This window comes from Palaemon carinicauda, chromosome 11 (assembly GCF_036898095.1).
Source record: "Palaemon carinicauda isolate YSFRI2023 chromosome 11, ASM3689809v2, whole genome shotgun sequence".
Lineage (NCBI taxonomy): Eukaryota > Metazoa > Arthropoda > Malacostraca > Decapoda > Palaemonidae > Palaemon > Palaemon carinicauda.
This window is the reverse complement of record NC_090735.1, coordinates 147,229,465-147,248,221: the sequence shown is the minus strand read 5'-3', so window position 1 is coordinate 147,248,221 and position 18,757 is coordinate 147,229,465. Positions and strand designations below refer to the sequence as shown.

At 46.7% G+C, this 18,757-nt stretch overlaps 1 protein-coding gene across 1 annotated transcript in view; it reads right to left on the bottom strand.

Moving 5' to 3' along the window:
- The window catches only part of mRpL51 (mitochondrial ribosomal protein L51), a 48,003-nt gene that overhangs the window by 21,061 nt on the left and 8,185 nt on the right, over positions 1 to 18,757 (bottom strand). The window contains exon 2 of the mRNA XM_068383636.1: positions 9,410 to 9,652. Coding sequence (XP_068239737.1) covers positions 9,410 to 9,644 — 235 coding nt within the window. The 5' untranslated portion in view covers positions 9,645 to 9,652. The remainder of the gene's footprint in view (positions 1 to 9,409; positions 9,653 to 18,757) is intronic.

Here is an 18,757-nt window from a genome sequence, read left to right as displayed (position 1 = left end):
AAGTCCGAATATACATGTTAAATAAATAGGTAAATATGCTGTCACTACTTCGCGGATTTTCACCTATCGCGCCCGCGTCTGGAACCTATCTACCGCGATAAACGAGGGTTCACTGTATAGGTACCTGGTAAGGAAGCTGACTTTGACGATTACTCTGCCTTGTTAGTCTGCTTTCCTCACGAAGCCCAGCCATCCTCTTAGGATGCTGAAAGACTCCCAGGAGCTGAAGTATCAAGGGCGGCAACCCATACAACAGGACCTCATCAAACCCCTAATCTGGGCGCTCTCAAGAAATGACATTTGACCACCCGCCAAATCAACCAGGATGCGAAAGGCTTCTTAGCCTTCCGTACAACCCAAAAACAAGATTAAAAACATTTCAAGAGACAGATTAAAAGGATATTGGAATTAAGGGAATGTAGTGGTAGAACCCTCACCCACTACTGCACTCGCTGCAACGAATGGACCCAGTGTGTAGCAGTCCTCATAAAGAGTCTGGACATCTTTTAAGTAAAATGACGCGAATACCGACTTGCTTCTCCAAAAGGTCGCGTCCATAATACTTCGCAGAGATCTATTTTGCTTAAAGGCCACGGAAGTTGCTATAGCTCTTACTTCGTGTGTCTTAACCTTAAGCAAGCAATGGTCTTTTTCACTCAAGTGAGAATGAGCCTCTCGGATTAAAAATCTGATAAAATATGACAAAGCATTCTTTGACATAGGCAATGATGGCTTCTTAACTGAGCACCATAAGGCCTCAGATCTACCTCGTAAAGACTTAGTACGAGCTAAGTAGAACTTAAGAGCTCTAACTGGACACAGTACTCTTTCAAGTTCGTTGCCTACGATCTCTGACAGGCAAGGTATATCAAATGACTTAGGCCAAGGACGAGAAGGCAGTTCATTTTTGGCCAGGAAACCAAGCTGAAGTGAACATGTGGCTTTATCTGTGGAAAAGCCGATGTTCTTACTGAAGGCATGAATCTCACTGACCCTTTTAGCTGAAGCCAAGCACACTAAGAAAAGTGTCTTGAGGGTGAGATCCTTCAGGGAGGCTGATTGTAATGGCTCAAACCTGTCTGACATCAGGAACCTTAGGACCACGTCTAAGTTCCATCCAGGAGTTGCCATACGACGTTCCTTAGAGGTCTCGAAAGACTTAAGGAGATCTTGGAGATCTTTATTATTGGAAAGATCTAAGCCTCTATGTCGAAAGACCGAAGCCAACATGCTCCTGTAGCCCTTAATAGTGGGTGCTGAGAGGGAGCGAACATTTCTCAGATGTAAGAGAAAATCTGCGATTTGGGCTACAGAGGTACTGGAAGAGGACACAGATGCTGACTTGCACCAGTCTCGAAAGACTTCCCACTTCGACTGGTATACTTTGATGGTAGAAGCTCTCCTAGCTCTCGCAATCGCTCTGGCTGCCTCCTTCGAAAAGCCTTGAGCTCTTGAGAGTCTCTCGATAGTCTGAAGGCAGTCAGACGAAGCGCGGGGAGGCTTTGATGAAGATCCTTTACGTGGGGCTGACGTAAGAGATCTACCCTTAGAGGAAGACTCCTTGGAAAGTCTACCAGCCATTGAAGTACCTCTGTGAACCACTCTCTCGCGGGCCAGAGGGGAGCAACCAACGTCAACCTTGTCCCTGCGTGAGAGGCGAACTTCTGCAGTACCTTGTTGACTATCTTGAATGGTGGGAATGCATACAAGTCGTCCAGGTGAGACCAGTCCAGTAGAAACGCGTCTATGTGGATCGCCTCTGGATCTGGGACTGGTGAGCAATAGATTGGGAGCCTTTTGGTCAACGAGGTGGCAAAGAGGTCTATGGTGGGTTGACCCCAAGTCGCCCAAAGACTCTTGCACACGTCCTTGTGGAGGGTCCATTCCGTGGGGATCACCTGACCTCTCCGACTGAGACAGTCTGCCAAGACGTTCAAGTCCCCCTGGATGAATCTTGTCAACAGGGAGATTCCTCGATTTTTTGACCATATGAGGAGGTCCCTTGCGATCACGTACAGCGTGTGGGAGTGAGTGCCTCCTTGCTTGGAGATGTACGCCAAAGCTGTGGTGTTGTCTGAATTGACCTCTACCACTTTGTTTCGAAGAATGCTCTCGAAATTCATCAAGGCCAAGTGGACTGCTAATAGCTCCTTGCCATTGATGTGCATGCTCTTCTGAACTGAGGTCCGAAGACCCGAGCATTCCCGACCGTCCAGAGTCGCACCCCAACCCAAATCCGACGCGTCTGAGAACAACACGTGGTTTGGGTTCTTGACTGCTAGGGACAGACCCTCTCTCAGACTGATGTTGCTGTCCCACCAGTTCAGGCATGCTTTTACTGGTTCGGAGACTGGGATTGATACAGCCTCTAAAGTCTTGCTCTTGTTCCAGTGAGAGTCTAAATGGAACTGGAGAGGGAGAAGGTGAAGTCTCCCTAGCGAGACAAACTGCTCCAGGGATGACAGAGTCCCTACGAGACTCATCCAACTCCTTACTGAACAACGTTCTCTTTTCAGCATGAGTCGGACTTTGAGCAGGGCTTGTTCTATTCGGGTGGCAGACGGAAAAGCCCGAAAAACTAGACTGCGAATCTCCATCCCCAAATATAGAATCGTCTGGGATGGAATCAGTTGGGACTTTTCTAAGTTGACCAAAAGTCCCAACTCCTTCGCCAGACCCAACGTCCAATGTAGATCCTGCAGACAGCGATGACTGGACGATGCTCTGAGAAGCCAGTCGTCCAAGTACAGGGAGGCTCGAATTCCCGATAGATGAAGGAATTTTGCCACATTCCTCATGAGTCTCGTAAACACGAGAGGAGCAGGACTGAGGCCGAAGCACAGTGCTCGAAACTGGTACACCACATTCCTGTAAACAAACCTCAGAAACGGTTGGGAATCCGGGTGTATAGGAATGTGGAAGTACGCATCTCGCAGGTCGAGAGAGACCATCCAGTCTCCCTCTCTGACCGCTGCTAAGACGGACTTCGTGGTCTCCATCGTAAATTTTGTTTTCGTAACAAAAACGTTGAGCGCACTGACGTCTAGCACTGGCCTCCAACCTCCCGTATGCTTTGGGACTAGGAGGAGACGGTTGTAAAACCCCGGTGATTGAAGGTCCGAGACTTTCACCACCGCTCCCTTCTCTAGCAACAGAGACACTTCGTGATGTAGAGCTTGTCTCTTTGACTCCTCTCGATACCTGGGAGAGAGGTCTATGGGAACTGTTACTAGAGGAGGTCTGCGTACAAAAGGTATTTTGTACCCCTCCTTGAGCAACAGAACAGACTCTTGGTCTGCACCCCTCTTCTCCCAGGCCTGCCAGAAGTTGTTCAGTCTGGCCCCTACCGCTGTCTGAGGACGTGGGCAGTCAGACTCTGCCACGGGAGGACTTGGCTCCTCTCTTCTTACCTCTCTTTCCCTCGGCACGAGAGCCTCCCCTGCTGGGAGCTCTGCCACGAAAGGGCGGGATAAACATAGACGCAGGAGTCTCGATTCTGGGTCTCACCACAAAGGATGAAGAAGGAGCTCCCTTGCGAGCAGAAGAAGCCATCAGGTCATGTGTGTCCTTCTGCACAAGAGAAGCAGCAATGTCCTTAATCAGCTGTTGTGGAAACAAGGCAGCCGATAAGGGAGCAAAGAGCAGTTCCGATCTTTGACAGGGAGTAACTCCTGCTGAAAGGAAAGAGCAAAGGGTTTCTCTCTTCTTCAAGACTCCCGACGTAAAGGTGGAGGCGAGCTCATTGGAGCCATCGCGGATGGCTTTGTCCATACAGGACATAATAAGTAAGGATACATCTTGGTCAGCAGACGAGATCTTCCTACTTAATGCTCCTAAAGACCAATCTAGAAAGTTAAAAACTTCAAAGGCCCTGTATACGCCTTTAAGGAGATGGTCAAGGTCCGAGGAGGACCAACAAATTTTCGAGCGTCTCATGGCCAGGCGACGGGGAGAGTCTACGAGGCTTGAGAAGTCACCCTGGGCAGAGGCAGGGACTCCCAAGCCGAGAACTTCTCCCGTGTCATACCAGACGCTCGATCTAGAAGCAATCTTAGAAGGTGGGAAGGCAAAGGCCGTCTTCCCCAAACTCCTCCTGGTAACCAACCAGTCGCCTAGAAGACGTAAAGCCCTCTTAGAAGAGCGAGAAAGCACTAGCTTAGTAAAGGCAGGCTTGGTAGCAGCTAAGCCTAGCGCAAACTCAGACGGAGGCGAACGAGGAGCAACAGTAACAAAATGATCTGGGAAAAGATCCTTGAAAATCATCATGATCTTCTTAAAATCCATCGAAGGTTGTACAGCCTTAGGTTCTTCTACATCAGATAAAACGTCCAAAGGATTATCATTAGGAGGAGGATCAGCAACGTCCTCATCTGAAGGACCCTCGTCCGACAACTGATGAGTCTCAAGCAAGGGAGAGACCTGCCTTGGTGGCAATGCTTGACAAGCAGAGTCCACACGCAAAGGAGCATCAGTAGCAGTCCAGGACGCTACGTCATGTAACTACTTAACGGACTGACTAGCAACAACAACAGGAGCGGAAGGACGCTCGACGTCAACTCGAGACTGCCTTGACTGCCTAGATTGAGCAGTTAAAACAACTCTAGACTGCGGCGCTTGACGCTCAACGTCAAAACAAGTCAACTTAGCTGGTTGGCGAACGTCCTGAACGTCAACACGAGCATGCGGCAGCGGGCTGAACGTCCACAAGCGGCTGAAAGTCAACACGGGACTGCATCAAGTGAGGCTCTAAGTCACGTGATTGACGTGACTTTGTAACGTCAACGTCAACAGGACGAGCAAAGGCTCGTTTGGGCGGCTGACGGCCAGGATCTCGATCAGCGTAACGGCGAGGATCATCGTGAACCTGCTCAGCAGTATACTCCTCCATAAGAGAGGCAAGCTTACTCTGCATATCCTGCAGGACAACCCATTTAGGATCAACGGGAGTGGGAGCGGGTCGAGACGATGGTAACGTCCGTGACTGCAAAACATTGCCTAAACTAAGACTCTCGGAGCCCGTGTTACGCTTCTGTTTAGGCGGCGAGCAGTCTTCCGATGACTGCACAGGGTCAGAGCTGTCCCAATGGCTACAACCAGGACGCTGGACCTGTCCTGAAGGGACTGACTTCCGCTTTAAGGGTCTCGAAACCTTGCTCCACGGTTTCTTACGCGAGAAGCCTTCGGATGACGAGGAGAAAACTGCCTCGCTCGTCTTATGGTAGGGGCGGTCTTGACGAGACACGCCCGAAACCATAGAGGGAACGTCTCTTCATTGGTTAAAGCCTCTCGAACCTATAAGTCCTACGACATTACTTCTCCCTGGTGCATGGGAGCTTGCAAGAGGTCTCGGACTAGGCGAACGACAAGCACGAACAGACGAACCCTCGGTCGCAACACTGATAACACTTTGCGCACTAATCACTTTATCCCCACGATTTTCTAATGTGGCACTCTGACACTTTAACACTTTTACATCCGCCATGAGTTGATTACGGTCCGTAGCCAAAGATTCAACTCTCTCGCCCAATGCTTGAATGGCATGCAACATATCCCGCATTGATGGTTCATGAGTGCTAGTAGAGGGTTCAGGCACAACTACTACTGGGGAAGGATTAGGTTCAGGGGCATGGGAGGAGGAAAATTCTAATGATCTAGAGGAACTTCTCCTCACCCTATCTCTCTCTAGCTTACGAGAATACTTATCAAACTCTAGCCAGTCGAATTCCGAAAGTACCACGCACTCATCACACCGATCTCCTAATTGACAGGTTTTACCCCGGCAATTAGAACACACGGTATGTGGGTCGAGAGAGGCCTTTGGAAGACGTTTGTTACAATCCCTAGCATTACATTTACGAAATTTAGGAATTGGAGAAGGGTCAGCCATTTTGAAAAGTCAAAGAAAATCCAAAAACAATCCAAAGTCATCAACAATAAAATCTATCCAAAAAAGAGTTCAAGAGTTTTAATTGAAGATAAAAACACCTGCACTGCGAAAGCTCAAAACCAAAAAGAAGTACTTCACCAAGAATGACGAAAAACTCCAGGTCAACAGCGAGTAATGGAATCAACTTGTCGACAAGACCGACAGAGAAGAACTGGAGCTGTTTACATGTATATGCGGTATCTGGCCGATAGTTGGCGCTGGTGGGCACACCCGCAACCTTCATAGCGATCGCTCGTGAGTTTTTGTGTTTTTTCTGTCGAGCCGTCCGAGACGTCAGCTATTATATATTCACCGGCTAAGTTTAATATTTAAAATGTATATTTCACCTGATAATCAATATGTACTTAGTCATATTTTAATTATTATAGCTTAGGATAGTAAGCTAGACAGGAATAGTGAAAGACACATACAGTACTTGTGTATCCCTCGCAAGCAATTGCTGCAACCTCCCCCCAGTATTAAAATTAAAGAGTTTCCTTTATCAAGGCAACTCGAAAAAAATGGGTTCTAACCCCTAGGGATAGAAAAAGTGTACACTGCCACTGACCCTTCTAATTATTTAATATTGTGGGGTAAGTATAAACTGATTTCCAATCAGAGTATTGAAGGAATTCTATTCTTTCAATATAGGTTCGGTTTCAGCAGAAGCCTGCGTAAGGTTACGCAAGATATGTTAGAAATTAACTACTGTATAATAATACTATAGTTTTCTGTTTGCAGTATATACTATATTGCAAAAATACTGGCTACTGTATAATCATATACTGTAGTTCAGCCGGTGTGCTGCCGGCATGGCTAGCACCTGGCGGCATGGTCCAACCAGCATGTCGCCGACTGGACTAGAAATTAGAAAAGACATATTTGTGCATCCTACCCAGCCAATTGCTGTGACCTTCCCTTTCAATATTAAAACCATGGAGTTTCCTGATCAGGAAAGCTCAAAGACAAGGGTTCTAACCTTTAAGGATAGAAAGTGTACCACCACTGGCCCTTCTAAATTATTTAATATTGTAGGGTAAAATGTAAACTGATTTCCAATCAGAGTATTGAAGGAATTCTATTCTTTCAATATAGGATTGGTCTCAGCAAATGCCTGGGCAAGGATTTCCAAGATATATTGGAAAAAACTACTTGTATAATATATACAATAGTTTTCTATCTGCAGTACAGTATATACTATTCTGCAAATATACTGATTACTGTATAATCATATACTGTAATTCAGCCGGCATAGCTAGTCCCTGACGGCACAGTCCGGCCGGCATACTAGCTGACAGAGAGAGAGAAAGCATGGAGTAAAAGACTGCCTTATTACTGTGTGTGTTTACTACACTAAATAAGGATGTAAATATATAATTTACTGCCTTTCCCCAAAAAGAAGGTTAAAATGGAAGGGGAGAATGCATCATTCAGGCTTCCATCCAACCACAAGTACCGTTGCTGGCATATGGCCGGCAGGCTAGTACCCGGCGGCACTGGTACAGTCGGCGGAATGCCGACTGAGTCAGTACCTGTCGGCACTGGCCGGGTTAGTACCCCGGTTACAGGACTTGTGGACGGCAGTCCTAGGGAGGACTGAAGAACCTTGGAGACAGAAGGGTCGAACAGCTGCTATGTAGGAGCCCGGCCAGCCCCGCAACCCGCCGGCAAGCGGTGAGATTGCAGGACGACGGCCATAGTAAAAGGACAGAGAGGGGTAGGGAAAAGGGTCCTATTTCAAGTGTAAAAGGCGGCCGCAATGTTTCCGCCCCCACTACACAAGGGAGAAACTCTGTGTCAGTATCGGCGCCGTCCTAGGCGGCAGAAGAATGTCTATTCTTCAACCTAGGGTTTGCCGAAATAGTGTTAGGAGGGGCCAGCAGGTTTGCCACCCCCTCTCAACAAAGGAGAAACATCGTTTCAGTGCCGGTGCCATCCTAGGCTGTAGAAGAATGTCTATTCTTCAGCCCAGGGTCTGCCAGCATAGGATTAGTCTTCTAAACCGCAGGGAGAAGGTGGCGGTAACATACCACCACCCCAGGTACGGTTTAGGGAGGCTTAGCCTCCTATGCCGGCGGCTATAAGCCGGCAGGAGAATGACTACTCACCCTGCCGGCCTGCCGCCGGCAAAAGACTGAATACTCTGAGATTCTGTCGAAAACCAAAGCCGGACACTCGCCTGCAAGGTGGGAGACAGAAAAACCCTAGCCTAGTCAAGCCGGAATGACTACTCTATGGCAAGACCAGAAAGGGTTGCCGCCTGTGGCAGCACTCTGAGGGAAAGAGGGATTACCCATGATTCTCCAAGGAGACAAGTATCGATTTATATAATTCTAGGAGATATACTATCTCCCTTAGAATCGATAAAACGATACACAAGGGTAAACGGGGAAATGTCTGAAAGTATACTACATCGCCTAGGTTAGGTAACCTAGGCAAGACGAGATCTCGGTTAACTAAATCACCGACACACTAACGTATGCGATCGACAGATAGAGGAAAATTATGCATACCATTAATATCTTTACAAGTATAATTATGCCTAAATAGCTTTCATAATTTATCAATTCTATTTCAACCGGGAAAGTTGTTCTACTAACTAAATAACACATTCCTAACGAACGACAGCACCCATGGCACCTCCAGTAACAGGCCTAGCTCCTAAGCACAATAAATTACTCTAATTTCACTGTGAAACAGGAGCTAAAATAAATACATTGTAAAGAATCAATACTCAACTTTCCAGAGGCAAAAGAAGCTGGAGATTGCATAATAATCCTCGCAGAATCGATAGAAAAGGTTAGATCAACAGGGAACACCACCGTGCGAATTCGCTACAAAATTAGGAATAACCACCATCTTGAATATGGCGCCATCTTGATACTCAATAGTAGTATGGGTAATAGGGTAACCTTGATACGGATCCCCTTCCAAATTTGCCAATCTTCCCCCTCGAGGCGAAAACGCTATTCGGGGTGAAGATCGCTATGGTTCATATCAAGATATACGTCCCCTGATTTATGCGATATCCTTAAGAGAAATTTTAAGGATATTCGCGCCAGGAGTTAGAATTCTGGAGACCTAAAGGTAAATTCATTGGGAATATCACTGTAGTTCATATATCCCTTGGAAGCTACTATTTGGAACCTTCCATCAGGACGACATGGCTTGAGCCCAAAAATAAATGTATTACCCAAGGTATGGTTATAAAGTTTACTGTATCTTTTTATGAGATGATACTCAAAACTATATAAATTGACATGTGTGGGCAAGAAACAAAACAATTATATGAAACTGTCACTTGTATACCCCTTTTAAATGTCTATTTACTCAATAATCCATGCAATATTTAAAGAATTTGTCTTTCCCATTATTCATCTATATTGCATACCAACAAAAGATTCCAACACACAGTACCCATTGCACATTGCGTTAACACCCTACAGAGTACAGCATATAATAAAGAAACCACTTTTAATTTACCAGTTGTACGAAGACGATCTTTGTATCCATAATTCCTAAGTGTTGGGCCTGCTTCTCTACGTTCAGCAAAATATCTATGTCTTACAGTTGTGACAAGTGGCGTCCATGCTTGAACATTAGAATTAGCACTTAATATGAAATTCTGCGATAATCCTTTTACAACTGACGGTGCATGAACAAAGTGTGATGTGATATTGCCAATGGATTTCAAGATGTTTCCAACAACTGCTGCCATACTGTTATCTGAAATAGTTGGTTATCATGTTGAATTACAGCACAGCATTTTAAAAGAATAAGCATAGTAAAATAATAAATCTAAAAATAACTTATATTTTTCCAAACAATACAAACCTTGAGCTCTTTCTTAGGGAATAAACTGTACTTTCGGCAAAGCTGGAAGACTGGCCATAAGACTTTTAGCGAGGTATAACTACCACACCGCTAGTTAGTGGGGGATGGGGTGGTACCAGGTACCCCGCTCACACACACATACCTGCATTGTCTCGTCAGTTTTGATTGCAGGCAGGACATGCAGGTGGATAGGTGATGGAAGGCCAAATTTGTATAAGGAGCTCAAAGTTTGTATCGCTAAGAAAAATACAAACTATTCTTAAATATGTTATTTTCATTAGTAAAATAAATTTTTGAATATACTTACCCGATAATCATGTAGCTGTCAACTCCGTTGCCCGACAGAAATCTAAGGAGGGATACGCCAGCTATCACAATACTAGAAGGGGGTGTACTAACAGCGCCACCTGTGGCCAGGTACTCAAGTACTTCTTGTTGACACCTCCTCAATTATTCCTCGATCCCACTGGTTCTTTATGGGGAGGAAGGGAGGGTCAATTAAATCATGATTATCGGGTAAGTATATTCAAAAATTTATTTTACTAATGAAAATAACATTTTTCAATATTAAACTTACCCGATAATCATGTAGCTGATTCGCACCCAGGGGGGTGGGTGAAAACCAGTGAACAAGATTAAAGGATAGCCAAGTATCCCCAAATTTCATATAACAGTTATCTCTAATAACAAATGAAATAATAAGTACCTGGTAAGGAAGTCGAATTGAACCGTTACTCTGCCTCTTTTTTAAGTTCGTCTTCCTTACTGAGCGCAGCGTTCCTCTTGGAGGCTGAATCAACCCAAGGTGCTAAAGTATATAGGGTTGCAACCCCTACTAAAGGACCTCTACACAACCTTTAACCTAGGCGCTTCTCAAGAATGAATTGACCACCCGCCAAATCAAAAGGATGCGGAAGGCTTCTTAGCCTACCGTAACAACCATAAAAACAACAAAAAGAATTCAAGAGAAAAGTTAAAAAGGTTATGGGATTAAGGGAATGTAGTGGCTGAGCCCTCACCTACTACTGCACTCGCTGCTACGAATGGTCCCAGGGTGTAGCAGTTCTCGTAAAGAGACTGGACATCTTTCAGATAAAATGATGCAAACACTGACTTGCTCCTCCAATAGGTTGCATCCATTACACTCTGCAGAGAACGGTTTTTATTAAAGGCCATCGAAGTAGCTACGGCTCTTACTTCGTGGGTCCTTACCTTCAGCAATGCAAGGTCTTCCTCCTTTAAGTGAGAATGTGCTTCTCTAATCAGAAGCCTTATATAATACGAAAGCCCATTCTTGGACATGGGTCTCGAGGGTTTCCTGATGGCACACCATAAGGCTTCTGACTGTCCTCGGAGAGGTTTAGACCTCTTGAGATAATATTTGAGAGCTCTGACAGGGCAAAGAACTCTCTCAAGTTCGTTACCTACCATGTTGGAAAGGCTAGGTATCTCGAACGATCTAGGCCAAGGACGTGAAGGAAGTTCGTTCTTTGCTAGGAATCCAAGCTGGAAAGAACATGTAGCAGACTCGGTCGTGAAACCAATGTTCTTGCTGAAGGCATGAACCTCACTGACTCTCTTAGCTGTTGCCAGGCAAACGAGAAAAAGAGTCTTGAGGGTAAGGTCCTTGAATGAAGCTGACTGGAGAGGTTCGAACCTAGATGTCATAAGGAACCTTAAGACTACGTCTAAATTCCAGCCTGGAGTGGAAAGACGACGATCTTTAGACGTCTCAAAAGACTTAAGAATGTCTTGAAGGTCCTTGTTGGAAGACAGGTCCAAACCTCTATGGCGGAGAACTGAGGCCAACATACTCCTATATCCCTTAATCGTAGGAGCTGAAAGGGATCTCTCATTCCTAAGATGAAGCAGGAAGTCAGCTATTTGGGTCACAGAGGTATAGGTAGAGGATATTGAATTGGCTCTACACCAGCTTCGGAAGACCTCCCACTTAGACTGGTAGACCCTACGAGTGGAAACCCTTCTTGCTCTGGCAATAGCCCTGGCTGCCTCCTTCGAAAAGCCTCGAGCTCTAGCGAATCTTTCGACAGTCTGAAGGCAGTCAGTTGAAGAGCGTGGAGGTTTGGATGTAACCTGTCTACGTGAGGTTGACGTAGAAGGTCCACTCTTAGAGGTAGAGTCCTGGGGAAGTCTACTAGCCATTGTAGTACCTCTGTGAACCATTCTCTTGCAGGCCAAAGGGGAGCAACCAGCGTCAGCCGTGTCCCTTCGTGCGAGACGAATTTCTGCAGAACCTTGTTGATTATCTTGAACGGAGGGAATGCGTACAGGTCGAGATGGGACCAGTTCAGTAGAAAGGCATCCACATGAACTGCTGCAGGGTCTGGAACAGGAGAACAAAACAGAGGAAGTCTCTTGGTCATGGAGGTGGCAAACAGATCTATGGTAGGTTGACCCCACAAGGTCCAAAGTCTGTTGCACACACTCTTGTGGAGGGTCCATTCCGTGGGAATGACCTGATTCCTTCTGCTCAGACGATCTGCTGACACGTTCATATTGCCCTGGATGAACCTCGTGACTAGAGAGAGGTTTAGACTTCTTGACCAAATGAGGAGGTCCCTTGCGATCTCGTAAAGGCTCCTCGAATGGGTCCCCCCTTGCTTGGAGATGTAAGCCAAGGCTGTGGTGTTGTCCGAGTTCACCTCCACCACTTTGCCTAGCAGGAGGGACTTGAAGTTCAACAGGGCTAGATGAACTGCCAGCAGTTCCTTGCAGTTGATGTGGAGAGAACGTTGTTCCTCGTTCCACATTCCGGAGCATTCCTTTCCGTCCAAGGTTGCACCCCAGCCCGAGTCCGATGCATCTGAGAAGAGATGAAGATTGGGGGTCTGAATGGCCAAGGATAGACCCTCTCTGAGAAGGAGGTTGTGCTTCCACCACAGGAGAGTGGTCTTCATCTCTTGGTTGATAGGGATAGAGATTGCTTCCAGGGTAGAACTCTTGTCCCAATGAGCTGCAAGGTGGAATTGAAGAGGGCGGAGGTGGAGTCTGCCCAGCTCGACAAACAGGGCTAGGGACGAGAGAGTCCCTGTGAGACTCATCCACTGTCTCACTGAGCAACTGTTCCTCTTCAGCATGCTCATGATGCACTCTAGGGCTTGGCTTATCCTGGGGGCCGATGGAAAAGCCCGAAAACTCTGACTCTGAATTTCCATTCCCAGATACACGATGGATTGTGAGGGAATGAGTTGAGATTTTTCCAAATTGACTAATAGACCCAGGTCTCTGATAAGGTCTAAAGTCCAATGAAGATTCTCCAGACAACGACGACTCGAGGAGGCTCTCAACAGCCAGTCGTCTAGGTAGAGGGAGGCTCTGATGTTTGACAAGTGAAGGAATTTGGCTACATTCCTCATCAGAAGGGTAAAGACCATAGGAGCTGTGCTTAGGCCAAAACACAGGGCTTGGAATTGGTAGACGACCTTTCCGAAAACGAATCTTAGGAAAGGTTGGGAGTCTGGATGAATCGGAACGTGAAAATAAGCATCTTTCAAGTCCAATGAGACCATCCAGTCCTCCTGTCTGACCGCTGCCAAGACCGACTTGGTTGTCTCCATCGTGAACGTCAGCTTGGTGACATACTCGTTGAGAGCGCTGACGTCCAGCACAGGTCTCCAACCTCCTGTCTTCTTGGCCACAAGAAAGAGGCGGTTGTAGAAGCCCGGGGATTGATGGTCCCGGACTACAACCACAGCCTTCTTCTGCACAAGAAGCGACACCTCCTGGTGCAAAGCTAGCCTCTTGTCCTCCTCTTTGTAGTTGGGAGAGAGGTTGATGGGCGAAGTGGTCAGAGGTGGTTGAAGGAAGAATGGAATCCTGTAACCGAACCTCAGCCAACTGACAGACTGTGCGTCTGCACCTCTCATCTCCCAAGCTCGCCAGAAGGTCTTGAGTCTGGCTCCTACTGTCGTCTGGAGAATCGGAGAGTCAGTGTTTTCCTTTGGATGGCTTGGATCCTTTCCTGGACTTGCCTCTGTAAGAGTCTGGACGGGAGCTTCCTCGGCTGGGGGCTCTACCACGAAAGGGCGGTATGAATCTAGTCGCAGGGGTATCAGCCACTGGGGAGCGGTAAGTCTTAGGGGCTGAGGTGGGAGCCTTAGACTTACGAGCCGAAGAAGCTACAAGATCGTGCGTGTCCTTCTGTATCAAAGCAGCCGACAAATCTTTAATGAGCTCTACGGGAAAAATAAACTTCGAAAGAGGAGCAAACAGAAGTTGTGAACGTTGGCAAGGGGTAATGCTGGCGGAAAGGAAAGAACACAGCTGTTCCCTTTTCTTCAAAACCCCTGATACAAACAAGGACGCTAGCTCGCCCGATCCATCTCTGATGGCCTTATCCATACAGGACATTAACAGCATGGCAGAATCTTTGTCCGTATGGGAGGTTTTCTTGCTGAGGGCCCCCAGGCACCAGTCGAGAAAATTAAACATTTCAAAAGCTCTAAACACTCCTTTAAGCCAGTGATCCAAGTCCGAGAAGGTCCAACACACTTTTGAGCGTCTCATAGCAGATCTTCGAGGCGAGTCTACCAGACTTGAGAAGTCAGCCTGGGCAGAGGCAGGTATTCCCAAGCCTGGTGCTTCCCCTGTGGCATACCAAACGCTCGCTTTCGAAGTGAGCTTCGTTGGAGGGAACATGAAGGAAGTCTTGCCAAGAAGTTGCTTAGACTGCAGCCATTCCCCTAAGATCCTAAAAGCCCTCTTGGAGGATCTAGCTAGGACAAGCTTGGTATAGGAAGACTGAGCTTGTTGCACTCCCAGCGAAAACTCAGATGGTGGAGAGCGGGGTATAGCTGAGACAAAATGGTCTGGATAAACCTCCCTGAGAAGAGCCAAGACCTTGCGAAAATCAAGAGACTGTGGAGAGGGTCTGGATTCGTCCACGTCCGAAGAGGGATCAAGGTGTGCTTCCTCATCATCCGAAATCTCAACCCCAGAATGAGGCGACGGGATCGGAAACGAATGCTGAACCGCAGAGTCAGAACGAGCAGGAACAACAACAGAGGTGGAAGGAGGAGGTGCAGCAAGTTCCTGTTCCTGTGGAATAAGTGGAGCGTGAATAGATCGAGGCTGTGCAGAACAAGGTAAAGTTCCCGCAAGCAGAGATGTCTGAGGAGCAGGATCAGGATGCACGGGTAGAGCTCGGTGCAGCAGCTGAGCAGACTGACTCACAGGTGGAAGAGGTTGTTGTACCTCCACCGAGAGTTGCACCGCCGGTGGAGCAGCCAGGGGAGGAGGAGGAAGAGTGGAGTAATCCTCCTGATCCCAAACTGAAGGTTGCCTTAAAGAAGGCTGATGATGAACAACACCGGGAACAGTGAACACAGAAACTGGTTCAACATCGTACGCCTGGCAGATGGAGCTGCGACTGGGTGCAGCGAGTGCAGGCGGGTGCAGCACAGGCTGAACCGGTGCAGGAGGTTGGTGCACCACCGGTGCAGGCGGGTGCAGCAAAGGCTGAACGGGTGCAGGAGGTTGGTGCACCACCGGTGCAGGCGGGTGCAGCACAGGCTGAACCGGTGCAGGAGGTAGGTGCACCACCGGTGCAGGCGGGTGCAGCACAGGCTGAACGGGTGCAGGAGGTTGGTGCACCACCGGTGCAGGAGGTGCAGCACTCTCAGCACGACACTCACGCATCAGGTCCGAAAGCTGTGCTTGCATGGACTGAAGCATAGACCACTTGGGATCAGCAGAGACAGTAGCAGACTGAGGCAAAGCCATAACAGTGGTTGCACCACCGGTGCAGCTCTGTTGTACCTTACTCCTCTTGGGCGGAGTACAATCGCTAGAAGACTGAGGCGAGTCAGAGCTGAGCCAACGACTGCAACCTGGCTGAGCACTCGAGGGTTGGACTCTGCGTTTAAGCGGTCTAGAGACCTGAGACCAACGTTTCTTCCCCGAGGGAAGATCAGCGGACGAGCGGAAGACGGGCTCAATCGTCTGCAAGTGGGAGTGACGGTCTGTGGTAGACACGCCCGCAACCACTGAGGATGATTCTGTGCGCCTAACAAGGCCTGCCGAACCCTTATGCCCTTCGACATTGCTTCTCCCCTGGGCTTGGGAGCTTGCAAGAGGTCCCGGACTGGGAGAACGACTGGCTCGCACAGAAAAATCCCCACGCACCACACTGGCACTAACACTAGTACAAGGCACTGCACCGACACTAGCACTCGTCACAGCACTGGCACTAACTTCACCCACTGCACTCTTGGCCTTCAACTCTTTCACTTCGGCCATCAGAGACTTATGGTCACTTACCACTGACTCTACCTTATCGCCTAAAGCCTGAATAGCACGTAAAACCACTGACATATCAGGCGGAGGGCACACAGTAGGTTCGGGGGTAGCCACTACAGGGGTAGGATCAGGAAGAGGATCATGAGATGAGGAAAATAAAGAAGAGTGAGAAGAACTCCTCCTAGCTCTAATTCTCTCTAACTTAGAAGAATACTTTAAAAGTCGGACAAAATCCAATTCCGAAAGACCGGCGCATTCCTCACATCGATTTTCTAACTGACAGGGTCTGTCCCTACAGTCAGAACAAGCGGTGTGAGGATCTACCGAGACCTTCGGAATACGTCTATTGCAAGACCTACAACGTCTATGGGAGGGGGCTTGCGAAATGTCAGACATTTTGTTTTCAAGAGAAGTCAAAGGGAGATCCAAAAAACAAGCAAAAATTCGTTAACCGTTAAACTGAATTAAATAAAAGCTATCTAGCTAATATCAGAAGGTTTCCAGTAATGCGACAGCCGTAAATCAAAGAGAATACATCACCAAATAAGCGAGAATAAACTCGAAGACCATGAGCGTATCCCAGAACGTCTAGCCGGAGGCACGACAGAGGAATAATTGAGGAGGTGTCAACAAGAAGTACTTGAGTACCTGGCCACAGGTGGCGCTGTTAGTACACCCCCTTCTAGTATTGTGATAGCTGGCGTATCCCTCCTTAGATTTCTGTCGGGCAACGGAGTTGACAGCTACATGATTATCGGGTAAGTTTAATATTGAAAATTGTCATTTGTTATTATTACAGTATTACAATCTAAGCTATAACCCTATTTGGAAAAAGCAAGATACTATTCAGTATATTTTTCAAACTGGTCATCTTGTTTTTATCACACATTTCACACCATCATTACTGCTGCAAATCACTAATTTTTGAAGTTTCCTAACCCAAAACTACCACAATTGTTTTTATTAGGGGGTAGGTAAAATGGTGATTTGCCCCAACATTCATGGTCAGAATTGGATAAAGCAGGGAAACTTTGCCCATCGATGGCCAAAGACTCCCACAAGCATAGAAAATGTGAATTTCCTTCCCATTTTTGGTCGTTTATAGCCGTGGCCATCATACTGCATAACCACTACACAAAAACACTACCTAACATGACAAATTCGGAGATAATTTGTATTTTCTAATTCGGAGATAATTTGTAGTTTTCCATAACTAGCACAAAACTGTAGTTATTTATGTGGATTACCTTTCGGCGAAGCTGGAAGGTAGCCATCAGACTAAAAGTGAGAGGTGGCCTGCATATCCCCTTAAACAAGTAGGCTGGGGATGGCTAAGCGGTACCCACCCACCTCTATATATACTCTCAAGGCCGTGAGCTACGTCACTTTTTGATTGCAGGCAGGACTTCTGGAGGGCAGGTGATGGCAGGCCAATTTATGTAAATAACTACAGGTTTGAATTAGTTAAGAAAAAATACAAATTATCTTCGAATTTGTCATTTGTTCCCATACTAACAAACCTTACAATATTTATGAGGATGACTCACTTTTAGGAGGGTGGAAGTCCCAATTCTGACATAGACATTGACCCAGGTTTAACTAGTACGGTATATGACTGTGGTCTAGGGAAAACCTTGACACCTCGCTAAACATAAAAAGTTAATAAGACAGCGGCCTGAGCAATTCATTGTCATGAGAGTTACGTACGTCTTGTATGAACACATTCCGAGTTTACGTAGAAATTAACAAAGACGTTGAAGATTTGCATCGAGCCCTGCAAGAGAAATGATATTTTAATTATAAAATAAATTTTTGAATATACTTACCCGGTGAATATATATAGCTGCAACTCTGTTGCTCGACAGACAAAAAAACTTGTAAAAAACTCGCCAGCTATCGCTATACAGGTTGCGGGTGTGCCCATCAGCGCCAACTGTCGGCCAGATAACATACTCAATGTAAACAAAAACTCAATTTTTTCTCATCCCACTGCGTCTCTATTGGGGAGGAAGGGAGGGTCGTTTAATTTATATATTCACCGGGTAAGTATATTGAAAAATTTATTTTATAAATAAAATATCATTTTAAAATATTTAACTTAGCCGGTGAATATATATAGCTGATTCACACCCAGGGTGGTGGGTAGAGACCAGTTAAATATGTTTACATCTTATGAGCTAAGAGTTTTTATTTCATTTTAGAAGTTATCAATATAACAAAAACAAAATAAATAGGTACCTGGTAAGGAAGTCGACTTAGACGATTACTCTGCCTTATAAGTACGTCTTCCTTACGGAGCCTCGCGATCCTCTTAGGATGCTGACAGACCCCTAGGAGCTGAAGTATCAAGGGCTGCAACCCATACAACAGGACCTCATCAAACCCCTAATCTGGGCGCTCTCAAGAAATGACTTTGACCACCCGCCAAATCAACCAGGATGCGAAAGGCTTCTTAGCCTTCCGGACAACCCATAAAAACAACATTAAAAACATTTCAAGAGACAGATTAAAAGGATATGGAATTAGGGAATTGTAGTGGTTGAGCCCTCACCCACTACTGCACTCGCTGCTACGAATGGTCCCAGTGTGTAGCAGTTCTCGTAAAGAGACTGGACATCTTTTAAGTAAAAAGACGCGAACACTGACTTGCTTCTCCAATAGGTTGCGTCCATTATACTTTGCAGAGATCTATTTTGCTTAAAGGCCACGGAAGTTGCTACAGCTCTAACTTCGTGCGTC